General features: G+C 45.8%; 3 protein-coding genes across 3 annotated transcripts in view; 2 read left to right on the top strand and 1 right to left on the bottom strand.

Moving 5' to 3' along the window:
• The first annotated feature begins 1,386 nt into the window (after positions 1-1,386).
• On the top strand, positions 1,387-4,068 carry Mrps17 (mitochondrial ribosomal protein S17). Its single transcript, XM_051205022.1, has 3 exons — positions 1,387-1,480; positions 2,620-2,759; positions 3,680-4,068. The coding sequence occupies exons 2-3, from the start codon at positions 2,637-2,639 to the stop codon at positions 3,944-3,946; spliced, it is 390 nt and encodes a 129-aa protein (XP_051060979.1). The 5' UTR covers positions 1,387-1,480; positions 2,620-2,636; the 3' UTR covers positions 3,947-4,068.
• Positions 4,069-10,286: 6,218 nt separating this feature from the next.
• The window catches only part of Nipsnap2 (nipsnap homolog 2), a 29,435-nt gene continuing 18,555 nt past the window's right edge, over positions 10,287-21,166 (top strand). The window contains exons 1-3 of the mRNA XM_051205070.1: positions 10,287-10,455; positions 20,164-20,303; positions 20,386-20,431. Of these exons, the coding sequence (XP_051061027.1) occupies positions 10,379-10,455; positions 20,164-20,303; positions 20,386-20,431 (263 nt within the window). The 5' untranslated portion in view covers positions 10,287-10,378. The remainder of the gene's footprint in view (positions 10,456-20,163; positions 20,304-20,385; positions 20,432-21,166) is intronic.
• Psph (phosphoserine phosphatase) overlaps positions 12,196-21,166 on the bottom strand; it is a 47,277-nt gene continuing 38,306 nt past the window's right edge. Inside the window, exon 7 of the mRNA XM_051205072.1 lies at positions 12,196-12,206. The gene's annotated coding sequence lies outside the window, so the exon portion shown is untranslated. The remainder of the gene's footprint in view (positions 12,207-21,166) is intronic.

Consider the following 21,166-nt stretch of genomic DNA (forward strand, 5'->3'; position numbering starts at 1 on the left):
TTCTGTATATCTTACTTTCCTTCTAACTCTGTGGCTGGCTGGGCGGCTGAAAACAAGCCCTTCTCCTTGTTCTCTCGTTGCTCTCTGCTCTTGCTTCTCCTTCTATTTATTCTCTCTGCCTGTCGGCCCCACCTATTGCTCCTGCCTCGCAGTGGGCCTTTCAGCTCTTTATTACACCACCAGGTGTTTTAGGCAGGCAAAGAATCACAGCTTCACAGAATTAAACCAAGTCACACACCTTAAAATAATTTTCTACCACAGTGTTCCTCTTCACAGTTTGCCTGATATATCCCTAGTCTTACCTTTGAGAAAGCATTACCAGAAAACCTATAAGAAATCACCTGACTCCTTTAAGACTGGCACGAAGTGCATATTCTCACACCAGACTCCCTATCATACATATATATATGAGTCTGGCAGCCTAGGCTTGTCTCAAACTCTCCACGTAGCAGAGGATGATCTTGAACTCCTGCACATGAAATTTATGAAATGCTGTGATCTAAGGCCAGCCTTGGAACAGGATAGGTAAATACTTTTATTAACTGAACTACATCCTCAGACCTATGTATGTATGCATGTGTATATGTTTGTGTGTATCGGAAGCCAACTGTCACTATGTAGCCCAGACTGGCCTCAAATTCACTATTGTCCTATGGGCCTTTGAATGCTGAGATTAGAGCCATATGCCCACCTTTTAATATTAACCTAAAAATCTTGATATGAATATTATACATATTTATGAGATAAGTATGGTATTGCAGTGCATGCATACAGTCATATCAGGGTAATTGCATATCCATCCATTAACTACATCTTTGTCTTTTTTTTTTTTTTTTTTTTTTTTTCCAAGACAGGGTGTCACTGTATTGCTTTGGAGACTGTCCTGGAACTAGCTCTGTAGACCAAGCTGGGCCTCTAACTCACAGAGATCTGCCTGCCCCTACCTCCCAAGTGCTGGGATTAAAGGCGTATGCCACCAACGCCCGGCATCTTTGCCTTCAAAGCATTCAAAATCACCTGCATCTGCTACTTTGATGTATGCAAGTATTGCGCGTTGCAACAGAACTTTAGAAATTACTTTACTTCCAGAACTTGGGAGTGAGAGAGGGAGGGAGGAGAGAGTTAAGCTCCTATGTCTGACGAATGGAAGGTCCTTTGATTTGACGGCATATCCAATCGATTCCCAGAAAATCAGAAGAGCAGGAAACAAAATGGAATAGGAAACGGCAGGAACCTCTTGCTCACCCATTGCACTGTCTGCTGGGAAAAGTACATGCAAGACGCTCCTAACCAGTAATACGTCAACCCGAGGTGCTGATTCAAATAGATTGGGCGGGGTCTCTTGTCTTTAGCCCCGCCCAAAACATAGGACTGGAGCCTTGGGCAAAGAGCGGTCCTGGGCGGGGCTAGCGCGCCGTGTGACGGCATCACCCTGCGCCCCATGCACCGCCGGCCTTGATCCCTGTGGTGGAATCCGGAGGTGAGCGAGGGTTCCAGGTCTGGATTTTGGGGGATCAGCAATGCTGCCCGTCAGTCTCCCCGAGACGCGGTGATTTCGTTAGCAACTGATCCCAAAGTAGCTCCGAGTCAAAGTCTCCTGCCCGGCCGAGGTCCTGCAGTGCTTAGCCGGGCTGTGAGTTCTTGCGTGTATGGTAGCAGGCTGTAATGGCTGTAATAAAGGCAGGCAGCGGGGTGCAGTGAGTGCTGTGACCTCGAGATCGGACCCTTTTAACGACAAGGAATAAACCCCGCAGACTAGGGGTTTCAAACAACACCGTTTTAAAGGGCAAATAAGGTGACTTATTATCTGGTGATTTGTAATCAGTGACCTGCAGCAGGGGAGTTTTCCAGATGATTGGCTTGGAGACTCACTAGGACTGTTCCCTGAACTACCTATTTACCCTCTGTCTCTTGCTTGCCTCACTTGGAGAGAGAGACTCCAATGTGACCCGTTTATTTGTGTGATTGCACACTTTTAAAAGTTCCTGAAAAATACTTGTGAACAAGTCATATTGTCCCTAACTTTCCGAATGGGGAATCTGAGTTAGTGAGATTCATCTAGAGCGTTGTAAACACGTTAAAGATTAAGGCCTGTATACACCTCTGGCCTGGCTGTTCCAGAAAAGTAGCAAAAATGAGTTCTGAACATGGGCATTAATCCTGGCAATATTCATTTAATTAGCCAGGCAGTAGTGGCATATGCCTTTAATCCCAGTACTCAGGAGGCAAAGGCAGGTGGATCTCTTGAGTTCCAGGCCAGACTGGTCTACACAAAGAAACCCTGTCTACAAACAAACAAAAAATCCACTTGGTAAGTGCTTACCATCAGAATGTTAAAAGTTTAAATGGAGTGTTGTGGTACCAGCCTCTGTAATTTCAAAGGATCCCCGGAACTGGTTCTACAAAGATTTTGAGCTATGGGGGTTCTGGGAACTAAACCCAGGTCCTCTAAAAAAGCAGCCATCTCTCCAGCCCAACTCGGGAGGTAATGTAGGAGGATCTCCCAGTTCAAGGTCAGCCTGGGCTACAGTGGAGAAAGGTAGACTTTATGGAGACGAGATAGGGCCATTGGTGTCCTAACAATGTTAAGCTTTGAATTTGTTGTTTTTTTTTTTTTAGGCGCTCAGAAACACATAATGTCAATAGTCCGCTCACCTGTCCATGCCAAATGGGTCGTGGGGAAGGTAATTGGTACAGCCATGGTAAAAACTGCTAAAGTAAGAGCGACCAGACTTGTTTTGGATCCCTACTTACTAAAGGTAAGGAACAACACCTGTTTTAGGTGGCATTGATAAGTTACTAGGGCCAGAGCAGAAAAGCATTCCCCTGTGGATGAAAGATAAATTGAACATCTGCAGCAATCTAGACATTGCTGGGCTGTGGGTATAACCTGGTTCATAGGAGGGTTTCAGGAACACCCAGTTCATCTAAGTTCACTCTGTAGTCATTTGCTGAACAAAACAACATGAGAACAGAGAACAAGAAACTTTATTCTTTCCTCCCAGATTGCCATAAGGGGAGGTCTCAGTAAAGAGACATTTGAGCTGACCCTCCACTAAGATTTTCTTCCTGGACCAGTTAACAAAAAGTTATTCCAACCATGATGAATAGTTTGTGGTAGTTCTTTGGGAGAAGGGGGCTTTTCAAGACACGGTTTCTTTGTGTAGCCTTGGCTGTCCTGGAACTCACTCATACATCAGACTCACTGAGATCCGCCTGCTTCTGCCTCCTGAGTGCTGGGATCAAAGGTGTGCAATACCACCAACCAGCCTCATTATAATGTTTGTCTTGGTAACTTTAGAGCCTCCTTTTGTGGTGGAAAGAAACTGAACTTGGGAAGTGGTTCAGTGACTCACACAGCTAGTGGACAGGGTGTGTTTGTAGGCTGGAGTGGAGGCCTGAGTAGGACAGTTAGTATAGAGACAGATAGAAAACCATTGATTTAGAGCCAGCGCAATTAAAGGGATGTCCTCTGTAGCTCAGAAATGTCTCTGGGAAAGGAAAGTCATTGCCAGTTTCCAAAAAGCAGCCAATCGTTGTACTAGAAGCTTCCAAAAGTATTTCCTCTTCCATTGCCAAGCCCTGGCTGGTTTTCTGTGCATTGTTTCTCCATGTTCTTTTTGGGCCACCAGGTCACAGATGGGAGTTACTGATTTGTTTCCCTCCCTCCTCTTGACAGTACTTCAACAAGCGGAAGACCTACTTTGCCCACGATGCCCTTCAGCAATGCTGCGTTGGGGACATCGTGCTCCTCAGAGCTCTGCCCACTGCTCGATCAAAGCATGTGAAACATGAACTGGCCGAGATCATTTTCAAAGTGGGCCGAGTTATCGACCCAATCACAGGAAAGCCCTGTGCAGGAACAACCTACCTAGAGAGTCCACTCACATCAGAAACCACTGACCTGAGCAAAACTCTGGAAGAACTCAAGATCTCTTCCACATAGAGAAGAAGGAGCCAGAAGGATTTCTGTGTCTCCTCTCTGACTCTCATTACTGACCATCCAGTTTCTCTTGTGACATTAATGAAATAGTAAAAAGTAAATGAAGCCAAGAGCTTACGATGTTCCATAAAGGTTTATGTCATGTTTCCAATCTCCGCACTGACCTTGCTTTCAGACTGTGCTGTATGCCCACGTATGCTGCATCACTTTGTAAGCTTGCTATCCCAAACCCATGTTTTCTTGGTGTGTTTTGCTCTGTTTTTTGTTTTTTTTCTCACAGAAATCTTAAACTTATCTTAGCACCTTTATTTTGAAAGAAGGAAACCTTTTGATAAGAATACATAAGGTGCCAAGTGGTGGTAGTGGTGCACACCTTTAATCTTGGCACTGGGGAGGCAGAGGCAGGCAGATCTCTGAGTTCGAAGCCAGCCTGGTCTTCAGAGTGAGTTCCAGGGCTACACAAAGAAACTGTCTGGAAAAACAAAATTCATAAATCATAGTCACAGCACTTTCATTGTTTGGGAATTTGTTTTATTTGAGAATGGGGCTCACATTTTAACCCAGGTTGGCCTCAAACTTCCAGCAATCTCTGTCCTCGGTTACCTGAGTGCTGGGATTACAGGTGTGAGCCAGCATGTCCATCCAGGAAGTTGCAGGACTCTATATGCATTTGAGATGGAGGTTTCTGAGTTGCTGTTTATCAATGTTACAACTGACAATGATACACACACTATTTTATTTTTAAAGATGTATGTATTATGTGTAAAGTGTTAGCCTGCATGTACACCTGCAGGCCAGAAGAGGACGCCAGATCTCATTACAGGTGGTGATGAGCCACCATGTGGTTGCTGGGAATTGAACACAGAACCTTTGGAAGAGCAGCCAGTGCTCTTAATTGCTGAGCCATCTCTTCAGCCCAGGTTTTTGTGTGTTTGTTTGTTTGGTCTATGAATTTCAGTTTTCTAAGACCTAGAAAGAGACTTAGGGTATATTTGAATTTCAGTTAATATGTATAATATATATGTGTTTCTTGTTTGCTTTGTTATTGTTTGGAGGTAGTGTCTCAGTTTATAGCCTAGATGTGCCTTGAATTTAGTCATCCTTCCTCAAGCCCCTGGGTAGCTAGAATGAATACATAGATATATGCCACCATGCCTCGCTTACTAGAGGTTTGAGTGGTGAGCACAGCCATTGGTCATCAGGCTCATGAAGTAGGGAGGATGCATAGGTACCCTTATGACAAATAGGGACCCGTAGAAGGTAAGTGATGAGAGACCAAATAACTTTTCCAGAGCTGGGATGGTGCCAGAACTAAATTTTGAAATCTATAGACTAGTAAAGGGTATGAAAAAGACATTTCAAACAGGAAAAAGTGTAAACTCCTAAGTAAAAACATGACCAATGAGGCTGGAGAGATGGTTCAGTGGTTAGGAACACTGACTGCTTTTGCAAAGGACCGAAATAACATTCACAACACCAGTATCACACAACTAAAAACTGCTACGTCCAATTCCAGAGGATCTGGCGCCCTCTTCTGGCATCCATGGTCACTGCATGCATACATACATTCAAACAAACTCATGTATTAATCTTTATTTTTTAAAACATAACTAGGAGTTCTTAAAGCAGAAGAGAATTGCTGGGACATTTTGAACATAGGTAGGCATCAGAGAAACAGGATAATGGATTATTTAAGATTTTCAAAGAAAATGATGTATTTACATCATTGTAGAAAACAGAATAGAGTAAGATGAAAGGCTAAGAAACTGACTTTAAAAGATTGATCCTTCCACGTGCTGGTGGTGCATGCCTTTAATCCCAGCACTCGGGAGGCAGAGGCAGGAGGATCTCTGAGTTCCAGAACAGCCAGGACTACACAGAGAAACCCTGTCTGAGTGGGAGGGGGACAGACGAGAGGACACAGGACTGATCCTAAAACCTAAACCTTGTACAGAGGTGGGATGACTATGTTCATAAGGAAAACTCTTGGCTTGGTGCCAGGATAGGTGATGGAAGGGAAAGCCTTTTATTGGATCCTAATGCTGCAATCCTCCGACATAGTTCCGGGTACTTGGACATGGGCAGATTCTCCTGAAGAGGATAGAGGAGCAGTGTCTCAGTTCCTAAGACCCCTTTTGGGGTCACAACCCACAAATTGAGAACTGCTGTTTTAGAATGTTTGGATCTCTGGCAGGTAGAGCTGATACCTGTCAGACCACTCAGGTCTCCAGCTCTGAGCATCTGTAAAATACATGATAGATTAAAGTGCCCTGGGCTTGAGATGCAGCTCAGTGGTAGACTACTGGCCTGTCAATCACAAGACCGTTAGGAAGAACTTCCTGATGATGTACACCTATAATGTAGCGCCCTTGCCACCAAGCCTGACAACCCAAGTTCCACCCCTGGGACCCACTTGGTAAAAGAATAGAAAGTTTTCCTCTGGCCTTTATACGCTTGACATGGTCCAAGTGCCTGCCTGCTCACACATGCACTAATACATAAATGTAAATTATGAATTTAAACCTTTTAATTGGGCTTCAGGAGGACTCTTTAATGAGGAATATGGACCTAGTGATGCACACCCTTAATCTCAGTACTCAGGCAGACAGAGGCCAGCCTGGTCTACATAACTGAGTGCAGGCTAGCCAAAACTACATAGTGAGAAACTGCCTCAAAAAAGAAAGGAAGGGAAGGAGAGAAAGAAAAAAGGGAAGGGAGAGGGAAGGAAAAAGAAAATTATCAGTAGTTCTAAACTTTCCTAATGCTGCAACCATTTAATACAGTTGCTGGCATTCATGCACGCAGACCTGCCTGGAGATGGACAGAGGAGTGGTATCAGTTCCTAAGCCCATCAGAAATATGTGTTTTCTGACAGTCTCAGGCAACCCGGGGGGGGGGGGGGCACGATCCACAGGTTGAAAGCACTAGGGCCTAGAGCCACAGGTGGTGGGATACACCTGTAAACCAGCACTCAGGAGGCTGAGGCGGGGAATTGCACATTCAAGACAAGGCAATTTAGTAGACCCTGCTTCAAAACTAAATTGAAGATGTGCCGCTCATTGGTAGAGCTTTGCCTAGTACAATCGTCAGTATTTTGGGGAAGAAAACTGGACTAAAAGAACTAATGAGAGCCCAGAGCAAAATGGCAATGAAGGGGGCAAAAAATACAGAATAAATAAATACTCTAATGCTAAGTAAAACGAAAGCAGAGCCAGCAAAGAAATGCAGAAATGCCAAGTCTGCATCCCAACAGAGATACAGGTGGAAGCATGTGGGTGTCCATAAAGACAGCTGCACTCTTTCTTAGCACAAGGTCAGGGAATGCAAAACTGTCCTCAGCAAGTCATAAGACCTAAAAGGCCAAAGGACATTTGGCTGTCTTATTCTAAATAAAAACAGACCTGAATTTGAGGTGTGGCTACTCCTGACCCTCAAGGATAGGAAACAAGTAGAAGCTAAGGTGTGGCTACTGAACCCTTAGAATAAGTGAGGAAGAAAAGTCTGTGTGTTCCATGTACATGATACTGTGTTCCCCTTTTTGGATAAGGTATATAATAGTTGTAAAAAATAAACTCGTGGCATTTCAGTATTGACAGATCTGCCCTCCTGACTTTTATTCTATGTCTCTGTCTTTTATCATCTATAGCTAGCCATTTCAGTATTGACTGATCTGCCCTCCTGACTTTTATCCTGTGTCTGTCTTTTCTTTATCGTCTATAGCTAGCCTTTCCCTCATCCACACCCCCCCCCACTCAGGTATGAACTTCTTTCCCTCATCCACTCAGGTACGGACTTGGGGCTGCTCAGCTAGTTGTGACTGCAGCCCCACAAAACAGCTCCTGACAGAAGCTCCTGACAGAGTTTGAAACCAGCCTGAATCGCCTAGTGGAGGGCCTGTTTAAATAAATATAAATAAGTAAACTGGATATGATGATTTCTGCATATAATCCCCAGGATTACTGTCAGAACACAGCCCAAAAATGAAGTCCTTCCAGGAGAGTTTTGGGTACTTGTAAGAGAACTCCAAGAAAACAAGACAAGAGTCTCGTGGCCTCGGTTTCTTCAAGACCAGGTATAGGGGACAGCTGAGTTTAATCCAGATTAGTCACTATTTCTTGCTGCTGTGATTATATGCCTCTATGGGAAAACCTGTTTTTGCATGTGTGTCTTGTGCTTGTGATTGTGTAGGTTACCCATATGATTCTTCTTAGTATAAACTGTCTGGTGCTGAGTAAAGTTGGCTATTACATGAGACTTCAGTTTGCCTCATTTTTAGGTCCATTCTCCCAGGTTCAACCACCTCAAGAGTGGTTAACAAATGACTACAAATCTGAAGCCAGACTGGGTTACACAGCAAGACTCTATCTCAAATAACTTAAGAAACTGAGGATCTGTGTAAGAAACATGGGGCCCACCCGCTCTTAAGGAGGCCCTGCCCCAGCAAGACTCATATCTGCCTGCCACAGATGGCTCTACAGTTGTATGAAACACCCTCCGCCTTTTCTCCCTCAAAAGAACACATGTCTGTCCCAGTGTGAATCAGCCCCCCACCACTCAAAGACACGCCCTGTCCTTGATGCCTCTGCTATATTAACATGTTCAAATTCTGCTTGTTAGAAAACTGCATCCACGAGGCTGGAGAGATGGCTCAGTGGTCAAAACCACTGGCTGCTCTTCCAGAGGACCCGGGTTCTCAGCACCCACACGGCAGCTCACAACTGTCTATAGCTCTAGTCCCGGGAATCCAACACAGATGTAAATTCAGATGAAACGCCAATGTACAAAATAAAAATAGAAAAAGAAAAGTACACCCTTTGAGCTTCAAGTTTACAGTTTGTAGTAAACCAGCTCCCATCCCTCTTACCAGAACCATGCAGGCAGCCGCTGGACAGTAGCTTCCTCTTGGCCTCTGAAGCCTGGCCCTAGACCCTGAAGACAGGCTGAGACCCAGGCTGTTCTCTGTTACTGATTCCTTAGGATCTAGCTCTGGTTTTGCCTACTCTTGTCTTGCTGAAATCTTGTCATTTTCAATATTCTTCGTTCTGTTTTTCAGCTCTCTACTGTCATTTTCAATATCCTGAACCTTTTCTTCTAAGGATTCTATGTTTTGCGTTCTAATTTCAAGCTCTCTTAGGCGGCCTCTGTAAAAGGGGTTTGACAACCAAAGGGGTCATGACCCACAGGCTGAAAACTACTGTTCTATACTGTGTTCACCCAGAGCCAGGCCTTTAGAATGTGTTACATCTAAACTGGGCCATGGTGGCACAAGGCTTTAATCCCAGGACTTGAGAGGCAGAAGCAGGCAGATCTCTGTGTGTTCAAGGCCAATCTTGTCTACAGAGCAAGTTCCAGGACATTCAGGGCTATACAGAAAAAAAGCCCCATCTCGAAAAAAACCAAACCAAAACAAGATGTGTAGCTGGATGTAATACACATATCTAACCTCAGTATTTGGGAGGCTGAATCAGTATTACTACAAGTCTAAGGTCAGCCTGGGCTACATAAATTTCTGGCCAGCCTTGGGTGTCTAAAAAGGGGGTGGAGTGGGAAAGATAATGGTGCATGTTTATGATCCCAGCTCTTGAGAGTTGGGGTCAAGAGGGCCGGGAAGGTCATCCTTAGCTATGAACTACACGCGATCCGGGCTTTAAAAAAAAAGGCAAACAGACTGAAAAAGGCTAGCCTGAAGTGCACGAAGCCCTGAGTCCCACCCTCCAGCACTGCATAAACCAAGCATAGTGAAACATGCCTCTATAACCCCATCATTTAGGAAGCACGGGCAGGGAGCTGTGACCTTCAAGGTCATCCTCTACACCACGACCCTGAAGGCAGCCTGAGCTACAAGATACCCTGTCTAAAACAAACAACAGAAAAACACAAAGTAATAGCGGGGCACAACAGCTCAAGTCTGTAATTCCAGCATGGGGGCCGCCTGCGAGGAGGGATTACCGTGGAGTTGAGGATAGCCTGGGCTACTATGGGAGGCCTTGTCTCAAATATGCAAAGTGTGTGTGAGAGAGAGTTATTTTGGGGAAATGACATTTACACGACAAAAAACTTCAAAAGTAATTCGTGACATCATAAAAGCTTCAAAAGTAATTTGTAAAGAGCGGACTCTTTGTATCGACTCTGGACTCTCCTATCCACAAACCTACTCCTTCCTTTCTTGTGGCTCTCTCCGGGTACATTCCAGCGCTGACCGCGTTCCTTTCCCACGCCCGCTTCTGGGCACCGAGCTGTCTTCAGCTGCTGGTTGGCGCGCCCCCTGGCGGCAGCACCGTCGCACGCTGCTCCCCCTGGCGGCCGCTCCCCAACACTACAGCGGCCTAGCGCCCTGCCCCGCCCTAGCCTGCTCGGCCCGGCCGGGGGAGGGGTCGCGGCGGCGGCGCCGTCAGCGGCACCCGGGCGGTAGGAGCTTCAGGCTCCGGAGCAAAGATGGCGGCACGAGTGCTGCTCGCGCGAGGAGGCCTGCTGCGGCCAGCCGCCCCTGGCAGCTTCCTGCCCGGGCTCCGGTGAGCAGCGCCGCCCTTTCCGGGGCCCGGCCGGGGAGGGGCCGCCCTGGGGCGAAGGGCGCAGGGTCTCCGGGGCGGTCTGTGGGATCCGCCGGGGGAGGGTGGGGGACGGCCGAGGGCTGGCGTGGCTGGGGCGCCTGCCGGGGCCCGTGGGGCTCAAGGTCACGGTCCTGCCGCCGGCGCCGCCCTTGCCACAGCCGCCCGGGGCCGGGCTCGCGGGCCACGGCCGCCCGCAGCCTCCGCGCACTGCGCTCTCCGCAGCCGCGATGCTTCGCCCCACGTTGGGGAGAAGTGACATGATGGCAGGTCCCCCCGCCACCCTCCCGGGGCGGGACAGTCTTTTGACTTAAATTTGAAAGCGGAGTGGATCGGAAAAGTAATCGACAGGGGCCAGCGGTCGTAGATGGCGGAGTTCACGTTCAAACTTTTTTTTTTTTCCTAACCTAACCTCAGTGGATTCTGAGTCTGTCACCTTGACATTTTAACAAAATAACCAAAGGCTATCCTGATTTACCGATAGATTTGTTGTCCCTTCCTTCCTTTGTGTGGTTAGTTTAAACGGTTTATTTTATGTGTGTAAGAGTTTGCCTGCGTGTATGTGTACCACGTCTGTGCCTGGTGCCAGTGGCAGCCAGAAGGAGGTTTGGATTCCCCGGAACTGGAGTTACAGAGGGTTGTGAGCCGCCATGTGGGGGCTGGGAATTTAGTCTGGGTCCTCTACAAGAGCAGCAAGTGTTCTTAACCACTGAGCAATCTGGCCAGCCCCTACTTACTTTTTGAGACAAGGTCCTGATATGTATCCCTGGTTGGCCTGAACTTCCTGCACACCAGAATGCAGTTGCAGGTGTGTGTGCACTACTAAACCCAGCCTTGGCTAATTAAAATGTTGCCTTTTTATTTAGTGCCGGCTTGCCCACACGAGTGTATAACTGGTTTTCTTCCACCGTGTAGGTCTGGGAAATTCAACTTAGTTCATCAGACTTAGCAGCTAGTGCCTTTATCCTTTAAGCCAGATCAGCTGCCCTGGAACCTTTTTTTTTTTTTTTTTTTTTTTTTTTTAAGATTTCTGTGTGTGTGTGTGTGTGTGTGTGTGTGTGTGTTTTATGCCTGCATGTGTGGTATGTGCACAGTGGGCATGCCTGGTGCCTACAGGGGTCAGAAGAAAGCATCCAATCCTCTAGAACTAGAGCTACAGAGGTGGTTGTGAGCTACCACATGGGTGCTGGGAATGGAACTCTGATCTGGGAAAGGATCAAGTGGTCTTAACCCCTGAGCCATCTCTCCAGCTCTGTGTGAGCATTATATAATGTGATTTGTTTAATTTAGTAGCAATCTTAAATGTGAGGTGTGGATTTTGGAAGATGACCCCTCACAGAGACTTGGGAAAGTGTGAACTCTGTGTGTCTGGCCTATTGCCTTTTCTAGGACAGATGGCAACTTTTTTTTTTCTTAGAGACAGGGTTTCTCTGTAGCTCTGGCTGTTCAGGAACTTGCTCTGTAGACCAGGCTGGCCTCAAATTCACAAAGATCCTCCTCCCTCTGCCTCCTACATGCTGGGCTGCAGCTGCAGCCACCATACAGGGACAGATGCAACTTGTAGATGCAAATTATTTAAGTCAGGTGTAATATGTTTTCAAGTTGAATGAACAGACAACTTTCACATCTGTGGCTACTAAACAATCCTAGCCCCTAAAATTTGTGTTTTGTTCCTTGGGAAACAGGTTTCAGGCAGCTAAAACCCAAGGCGTTCACTCAAGACCTAATGTAAAGTTAGTTGTAAAGCTGGCATGTTAGAGATTTGGACCTACCAGGTACCCCTACTTCCTGCTGGAGCCAAATGCCCTGAAGTTCCTTGAAAACACTCACCCTCCCCTCTCCCCTCTGTCCTTTCTGGAAGCTATTCAGAGAGGAGGAAGGAGGGAGGATCCAGGGCAGTTTAGAACCTTGTAAAGTTTGAGGTAAAGTTTTCTAATGAAAACACCAAATGTCTGGGCTATGAGCAGCTGATGGGAATTGTCAGAATATAGGATCATTGCTAGACACCTGGGTTTCTTAATACTGTGTGTTTTTACTGAGTTTTTGTTTTCATCGTTTTGTTTTTTAAGCCACACTGATGGACGGAATTGTTTTTAAAAAGACTCTAGCTAGTGCAGAAGTCAAGAAGCAAGCCCTAGTATGTGCCAGCATTTACAGTCTGATTGGGTAGAGGAGACTGAGCCAGCAAAGGAGACAGGGAAGGAGCAGCTGGCGCCAACATTATGTGACAGCTGTCAGAGGGGGATATTTATTGGACTGCTCAGCTGTGCCTGATACTGGTTAAAAGGTTAAATAAGATGGCATTAAAAAGACAGACTTGCCTACACGAGTGTTGGGGTGACCTTGCCACATAAGTTTCAGAAAGGAGTCGGCTCTTTGTGGGAGTCCCTAGATCATCTTATTTAGCTGTGGTTTGTATTGGGCCCAGAGTTCTCAGCTGTTTACTAGACAATTGCACGAATGCCAGAAGGTACTGGAAAGGACATAATACCCAGGACTTAGTTCATGTCCCTCCCACAAAGCTGCTCTCTTCCCAATAATGGAACATTTCTCATTGTCCAGGCCAGAAGTCAGGCCTTCTCCAAGCCTATGCTGCCTCCCACCCTGCTGTCTGTCATTTTTGCTTCAAGATGTCTCTGTTCCATTACCCTTTGCCAGCAGCAACACTTGTCTGGATTCCTATGAAGAGTATGAACTTGATCCCATCACTGAAGGGGGCAGATAAACAATTCTAAGAGGACATTTTTCCCATTATAAAAATCTATTAGCAAAAAAGGAAAAAGAAAAAAAAAACCTATTAGCCAGGCTATGGTGACTGGAGAGATGGCTCGGGGGTTAAGGGTATGTACTATCGCAGAAGACCTGGGTTCGGATCCTAGCATCTACATCAAGCCGTTCATAAGCACCGATAACTCCAGCTTGGGGGGAATCTGGTCCCTCTGGGGCCCAGCACTCTCATGCCCACACTTCCCTCCCCCACACATATACACACAGTTAAAGGGAAAAATAAATCTATAAAGCCGGCTACAGTCAGTACTTGGGAAAGTGAGGTAAGAGGATTTCTAGTTAGAGGCCCGGCTAGGCTACATAATGAGACCCTGTCTCACCCTCCCCATCCACCCAACACACAAATCAGCTCATATGGACCCTGACTGCATCCTAATCCTTCCTTTCCTTCCCCAGCACCCCTCCCAAGAAAAGTAATAAAAGCCATTTGGATGACAATGGAAACATTTAACAGAGAATGGGTGTACATATTCATGTTTCTTAGAGGTGATAATAGCATATGGACTTTTTGTTCTCTGGAAATATATGTTAAAGTACTCAGTTACTTAGTTACTTTGTTAGTTTTTCAAGGCAGGGTTTCTCTGTGTAGCCCTAGCTATCCTGGCACTCACTCTGTAGACCAGGCTGGCCTCGAACTCGCAAAGATCCACTTGCCTCTGCCTCCTCTGTGTTGGGGGACTAAAGGTGTGCACCGCTACCACCTGGCCTCATTTATTTATTTTTTTATTGCTCTGGCTATCCTGGAACTCTTATTGAAGACCAGGCTGGTCTCCAACTCAGAGATCTGCCTGCACCTGCCTCCTGAATGCTGGGATTAAAGGTGTGTGCCACCATCCCTGGCATATGCTGCCACGTTAAGGTTGTATTATGACTATACAATTTTCAAATCTACAAAAGCTAAAAAGAAAATGTTTTAAACAATAACACATTAAATTTTTGATCTACACGGAGTGCATAAGTTATCTTATTTCAACTTCTCTGTGTTTGGAGTTTTTCCTAAATGAAAAACTGGGTAATGAGGTCTGTACCGGCAGAGCAGGAGTTAGGTTAGTGGACTATTGCTTTAATAGGAGATTGTCTTACAATAGCTCTGCCATTCTCCTTTCCCGGGCCTGTACTTCATCACTGCGGTATTTTCCCTTGGCTTTAGCCATTACTAGCTCCTACAATGTGCCTTCTCCCATGGCTGGCTGTCCTCTATATCTTTATAGTTCATCAAGAACTTCTTCAGGTGCCTGTCATCTCCAGGCCACCCGAGACCCACCCTCCACCTGTGCCTCCTTGTCGCAGAGCTCATGTCACACTGGCTGTGATCATGTTTCCTTGCTCTCACTGCAGACTCAGCTCTTGCAACTCAGGGGCAGGTTTGTTCTTGGGTCCATCTTCCACATTGGCCCAACCCTAGCACATGCCGTGCAGTTAGCGAATACTTGAGGCTCAGTGACTACGGCCCACTGTGCTGCTGCCGTGGCCTGAATGTTAAATTCATTTCCTTTCTTCATTTTGCTCTGACTAAACCTTAGTGCGGTCTTCTTCCCTGGACGGACCCTTTCCACCGCAGGATCTTTTGGGATTGTTTTTGTGAGGAGGTTTTGTTTTGTTGTTGGTTTTATTTTGTTTTGAGTCCGGTTTCACAGTATAGCTCTTGCAGGCCAGGAACTTGACACATGGATCAGACTAGCCTCAAACTCAGAGATCTGCCAGACTCCGACTCTGCCCCTTCCAAATGCTAAGATTCACACACTTGGTGGGATGTTTTTTCCTCTGGTGATGGGGCTGGAACCCAGGACCTCACTCATACTAGGTGAGCACTCTGCATTAAGCTACACCCCAGCCCCAGAAAACGTCTTTTGAAAATATTCTTTCCCTTTATATCCATTGCCTGAGCATCGGACTGCCCTTTGTCCTACCCACTGAGTTTTTATTGAATGCTTCCTTCAGAAAAGGTGGTGCTGGGCACAGCAGGAAGTTCACTCCCTGCCCTTGCTGCTGGCTCCCTGCTTCCAGGCTGCCTTTTATGCTTGCCTTGAAAACAGGCTGGCAGCACACCATGTCCAGGTGTAGCTCACAGAACCTAGCCACCCTGCCTGTGTGGATCTCCCTTCCAGTCGTTCTTGCTTCCCACTCTGTGCTCTCGTGCCTTACTGAGCCCTTTGCTGTCCCAGAAGTCTGCCATCCACTTCCATGACACTGTGTCCTAGTACATGTTGTTCTCTCCAACTAGAATTATCACCTGCCTTGTCCATCTGTCCTGCTTGGCCTCCAGGGCAGAGCTGCAGTATCTCTACTGGAGTCCCTCTCGCTCCTCTGATTCCAAGCTGATGATTCATTCCCTTGAGCTCTGGCTGTGTTTGTCAGCTTTGGTATCTGTGCTCTTTCTGGCTGTTTTCACCAGGAGAATGAATGGGCATCTGGCTGAATTTAGTATCAACAGAGCCTAGTGTACAAAGCTTATTCTAAAGTCCAGGATTTGATAGAAAGTGGGAACCCTCCAACGTGTGTACGTGCCTGCCTGTCTGCCTGTCTGTCTTTCTCTCTGTGGTTGTCAGTAAGAACCCAGGCCTGGCCTGGACCTTAATCACTCTGGCAGCTCTTGGCATAGCTCTCTCCATATTTGGCTTATACAATGGCATAGACTAGACAGTGTATCAAGCACCCTGTGCCCAGGACTGGACATTATCATATGAGCTTTAGACAGCTGATACCTGACACCCAAAAAAGATTTCAAAGTTTGACACTCAAAGCCAGGCTCTCACATTCAGCTATGGAGATGTCTATTTGGGAGGAATCCCCGATTTAAAAACATTTTGAATGTTATTTGTCCTTGCCACTTCTTAGTTCACCATTTGGTCTTTCTGAGCCAGTCTTTTGCAGGACACACTTTGCTTGTTGTTTTGCTCCTCTAATGAGGTGCCATAGGCAAATGACATCAACCAGTCCATAGAAAGAAATGTGTGTTTATTAAGTTTTAATACCTTGAGCCCTAAGGAAAAAGAGAAAAGTTTCACTGAGTTTTTCCTTTTTCCACTCCATGTTTAGCCTGCAAATAATTCTTTATTATATATATGTATATATATATATACACACATATATATCTAATTATATATATGCCTATATATGAAGTATTAAATGCAATAAAAATTAAATAGCTGTGTGTGTATATGTATAATGCATTGTCTGCATTTCTGAAGGACACATTGAAAACAATTAGAGTGGGACACGGTGATACATGCCTGTAATCTGAGCCCTTAGGAGGCAGAGACAGAAAGATCAAAAGTTCAAAGCCAGCCTCAGCTACATAATGAATTTCAAGTCAATCTGGGCTACGTGAGAATAGATCTCAGAATAGAAAACCAAATACATTCCTAAGTGCCAAATAAATATTGATGATGGAAGAGAAAAATTCATAATAATTGCTTTGGTCTTAAGTGAAATTCCTAGTGCAGTATTTTTTTTTTTTTCTTTTTTTAACATTTTCATTTGCTGGTGCTTTGGTGGTGGTGGGTGGTAAGACAAGAGTCTCACACTGTAAGCTAGTTTGGTGTGGAACTCACTGTAGACCAGGCTGGTCTCAAATTTGAGGCAGTTTGTCTCCACCTCAACTAGGCACTAGGTACTCTCTTGTTAATAGGTCATAATTTTTAATACTAACCGGTTACAACTTACTTGAACAAAAAGCCCCACGATTTAGAAATTTTTATGTATATGGGTGTTTTATCTGCACACCATGTGTGTGCCTGGTGCCCTGAGACTAGAATTGCAGGCAGCTGTGAGCCAGGAATCTCACACTTGCATACAGTGTGTTTGGATCAGGCCCATCCTTCCCACTTTCCCAGGCCCTGCTCTCACACCCCCCTCCCAGCTCCGTCATCTTTTTTATTGCCCTCCACTGAGTCCAGTGAATGCTACCTGTATGCACACGGTTGTGGGACATCCACTGAAGCAGTGGTTCTCAACCTTCCCAATGCTGCGACCCTTTAATACAGCTCCTCATGCTGTGCTGACCCCAACCATGCAATTATTTTTGTTGCTACTTCGTAACTGTAATTATGCCACTGTTACGAATCGTAATGTAAATGTCTCTTTCTGATGGTCTTGGGCGAGCCCTGTGAAAGGGTCCTTTGATCCCCCCCAAAGGCATGGAGACCCACAGGTTGAGCACTGCTGCACTAAGGCATAAGCAGCGTCCACCAGGAGCCATGCTGGTAAAGGAAACGGACTGCAGAGACAGCGCTGCTGTGAAAACCACTTGTTGCTCTTGCAGAGGACCCGGGATTGGTCCCCAGCGCCCACATGGAGCTCACAGCCATCTATAACTCTAGTTCCTGGGGTCTTAGTCCCTCTTTCGAACCCTTTCAGGAACAAGCCACACATATGGCATGCATACATGTATGTAGGCAAAACACTTAGACACATAAAATAGTTTTTAATCTTTTCTTTTTCTTTTTTTTTTTTTTTTTTTTTTTTTTTTCTTTTCGGTTTTCCGAGACAGGGTTTCTCTGTATAACAGCTCTGGCTGTCCTGGAATGCTCTCTGTAGTGCAGCCTGGCCTCGAACTCAGAGATCCAACTGATTTTGCCTCCCCAGTGTTAGGATTAAAAGGCATGTGCCACCACCGCCCAGCTAGGCAGTCTGGTTTTTGTAAAAGATAAGGCTGTGAAAAAGTTAACTGGTGCTTAGTGGGCCTGTCTGGACTTCAGCAGTGGCACAGGTAAGAATCATGAATTCTGTGCTCTGTGTACAGTTGACAGTGGAATCCAGGAGGAGAAACTGGTGATCAGTAAGCAAGTGTTGGTGCCAGAGGTGCCTGCCACCCCAGAGTGTCTCCATCCAGTATCCTACGAAAAGATGAGCGCATGGCCGAGGGCTCGGGAAGAGACTAAAAGCAGAAAGATTCAGGGGTACACTGATAAAAACAGCTCATTCAGAGCAGACAGAAGGACCAGCAAAAGAAAGAAGAGCAGAATACTGCAAACTTTCCAAAGGAAGAGGGGGAAGCAGTCCTTAAGAAAGGAAAAACACAGTACAGGTATCCTCTTCAAAGCCCTATTGGAATCACCAGGTACAAGCACAGATAAAATACAATCAAGATTCTAAACCACATAGAATTTCTCACCCCACCCTCCTTGCTGATGTGGCTGTGGCTGTACTTTCAGTGAGGCAGAACGCTTAGAACAGGTAACTCATCTGGCAAGAGTAGCTTCGGGCCACCTGCCAACAGGCTGTCTTCCCAGCAGTCTGTTGTACTCTGGAGAATCAGAGAAGCCACTATTCAGATGACCTTCATACATGTTTTATAAGACTTGTATATAACCAAATAAACAACAAGTTAAAGCTTAGAAAAGTATTTCAAACATTTTATGTGTGTGGGTGTTTTGCTTGCATGTATGTGTACCACTTGCATGCCTGGTGGCCGTGAAGGCCAAAAGAAAGTTCCAGGTTCCCTGGGGTTACAGACAGTTGTGAGCTGGGGTGGGTGCTAGAACTTGAGTTCTAGTCCTCTGGAAGGGCAGCCAGTGCTCTTTGCTGCTAGCCATCTCTTGTCCAACTCAAAAAAAAAAAAAAAAGCTAGACATGGTAGCACACACCTTTAATTCTAGCACTCAAGAGGCAAAGGCAGGTGGATTTCTGTGAGTTTGAGGGCAGCCTGGTCTGCATAGCAAGTTCCAGGGCAACATACTGAAGACCCTGCATCATAATGCAATGAAAACCAAGCTGGGCACAGTCGTACACACCTGTAATCAGAAGCCAGATTGGAAATATAGGAAGGTCCAGGCCAGCCAACGATGTATAACCAGACCCTCTTAAAAAATAAATAAATAAAAATAAATTAGCATTTAAAATTTTTTTTATTAAAATAAAATGCTATGATTCATCTAAAGGACCTTCAAAATAAGTTTTTTTCTTTTATATTCAAAGGATGAATTGATGTTTGGCAGAAACAAACACTGTATGACATCAAAGAAAAAGAATCTCTATGTAGCCCAGGCTGGCCTCAAGCTCTCCATCTCTCTGCTTCAACCTCTAGAGGGCTGAGATTGTTAAGATTAGTGTTTACCATTTTTAGTTACGTCTGTGTGTGAGTATGTACGTGGGTTTGCACTGCCCCACAGAGGTCAGAGCTATGGGATCCCTGGAGCTGGAGTTACGGGGTGGTTGAGAGCTGCCTAATGTGGATGCTGGGAATTGAACTCAAGGCCTCTGCAAGAGCAGCAATATATATTCTAAACTGTAGGGCCATCTCTCCATACCTCAGAAGCAATTTTTAAAGCAGTTTCTATATATCAGATGCTATTCTTAGTACTTTAAGTGTGTGATCTAGAAATATGTACATTTTTTTTTTGCACTTAAAAATGTATAAAAATGGGGGCTGGCACAATGGCTCAGTGGGCAGAAGTGCTTGCTACACAGTCCTGATGACCTGAGTTCAATCCCCAAAATGCACCTTAAAAGGCCAACTGCAGTACCAAGCATCTGTAACACCAATGCACCCATATTGAGATGGGAGGGGGAAACAGAAGTTTGAGGGCCAGTTAGCCTGGAGGCTGCGGTGTGTCAGAAAGGAGAGAAAATGACTCTTGTCACTCTGACCTCCATGTCCTTGCTGTGGCAACACACCCCTATACTCACAGACAGAGACCCCAGACGCTTTTCTAACCAGTTTTAAGATTGTGCATAAAGTGAGTTTTATTTCTTTATTTTTTTTTCTAATAATAGGTTTCATGTATTTATCCTTGCACCTTGCTCATCTTGCCTCCCCATGGGGAGGAGGGTATGGAGAACCATGTGCTTCTAGAAGTGTGACAGAACTTAAGAACACTAAGGTCCACTAAGGTCTTCCCACTTGTAAATAGATTTAAGAATGCTGTTTCCATTCTTCCCTAGGGGAGTGACGTCCTCAAGTCATAGAGCTCGGGAAGACAGCTGGCTCAAGTCCTTATTTGTCCGAAAGGTGGATCCAAGGAAAGATGCACACTCCAACCTCCTGGCCAAGAAGGAGACAAGCAGTCTGTACAAGTTACAGTGTGAGTAGCGTCACCGCCCTCCTTGAGCTTGGCTCTGTCTGTCTGTCCATAAGTCCATCATCACGTTTTCTTTTCATTTCAGTTCACAATGTTAAGCCAGAATGCCTAGATGCATACAACAAAATTTGGTATGTATTTCAAACTCTCTGGGGTGGGTGGGAGGTGAGTTTAATGATCTCCATATGCGTCAGCTCAGCTAACCCTCCATAGCAGAGGAGAGACCTTTGATCTCCCTAAGGCTGAATGTTCAAAGGTTGGCTGAGTTCAGGGTAGGGAGCGGGTGGGGGACTGCCAGTGGCCTTTCAGTTTTAAGCACTCACACAGTGAGTGCTTCACCCAGGAAGACTCTCTAAGCCATCTGTGACTCTGGCCTTGAATCTGTCCAGGCCTTCCTGGCTGACTGTGGGTAAAGAACTCCCCTCTTTGGACAGTTTGGAGTATTAGCCATTGCAAGCATGACCTCCATTGTTTTTTCCTAAGTAAGGCTGTCACATTGAAGTCCTGTGTGCAGAACTGGGGTGGGGTTGGTGACAGGGTCTGTAATGCCAGCACATGAAAGGTAAATACAGAAAGATTAGGAGTTTAGATAATCATTCTTGACTACATAGTGAGTTGCAGATTGGAGGGCAGCTTGGGCTGCAATGTAAAACTCTAAAACTTCACAAAGAGAGCCACAGTAGTATTGCATGCCTTTCATGCCAGCCAGAGAGAGCCCGAGGAAGGCAGATCTCTCTGTGAGTTCAAGGCCGGCCTGATCTGCACAGTGAGTTCCAGGCCAACACCCTGTCTGGCTATTTTTTTTCCCCAGTAAATTGAAAATAAAGGATCTGAAAGGATGGCTCAGTAGTTAAGAGCACTTGTTG

The sequence above is a fragment of the Phodopus roborovskii genome, unplaced genomic scaffold, assembly GCF_943737965.1.
Source record: "Phodopus roborovskii unplaced genomic scaffold, PHOROB, whole genome shotgun sequence".
NCBI lineage: Eukaryota > Metazoa > Chordata > Mammalia > Rodentia > Cricetidae > Phodopus > Phodopus roborovskii.

What these genes read in the sequence shown, in the direction of transcription:
- Mrps17 (XM_051205022.1), top strand. Translation starts at nt 2,637, where the DNA reads ATGTCAATAGTCCGCTCACCTGTCCATGCCAAATGGGTCGTGGGGAAG. An exon ending in TGGATCCCTACTTACTAAAG is followed by an intron (nt 2,760 to 3,679) that starts GTAAGGAACAAC and finishes TCCTCTTGACAG; the next exon opens with TACTTCAACAAGCGGAAGAC.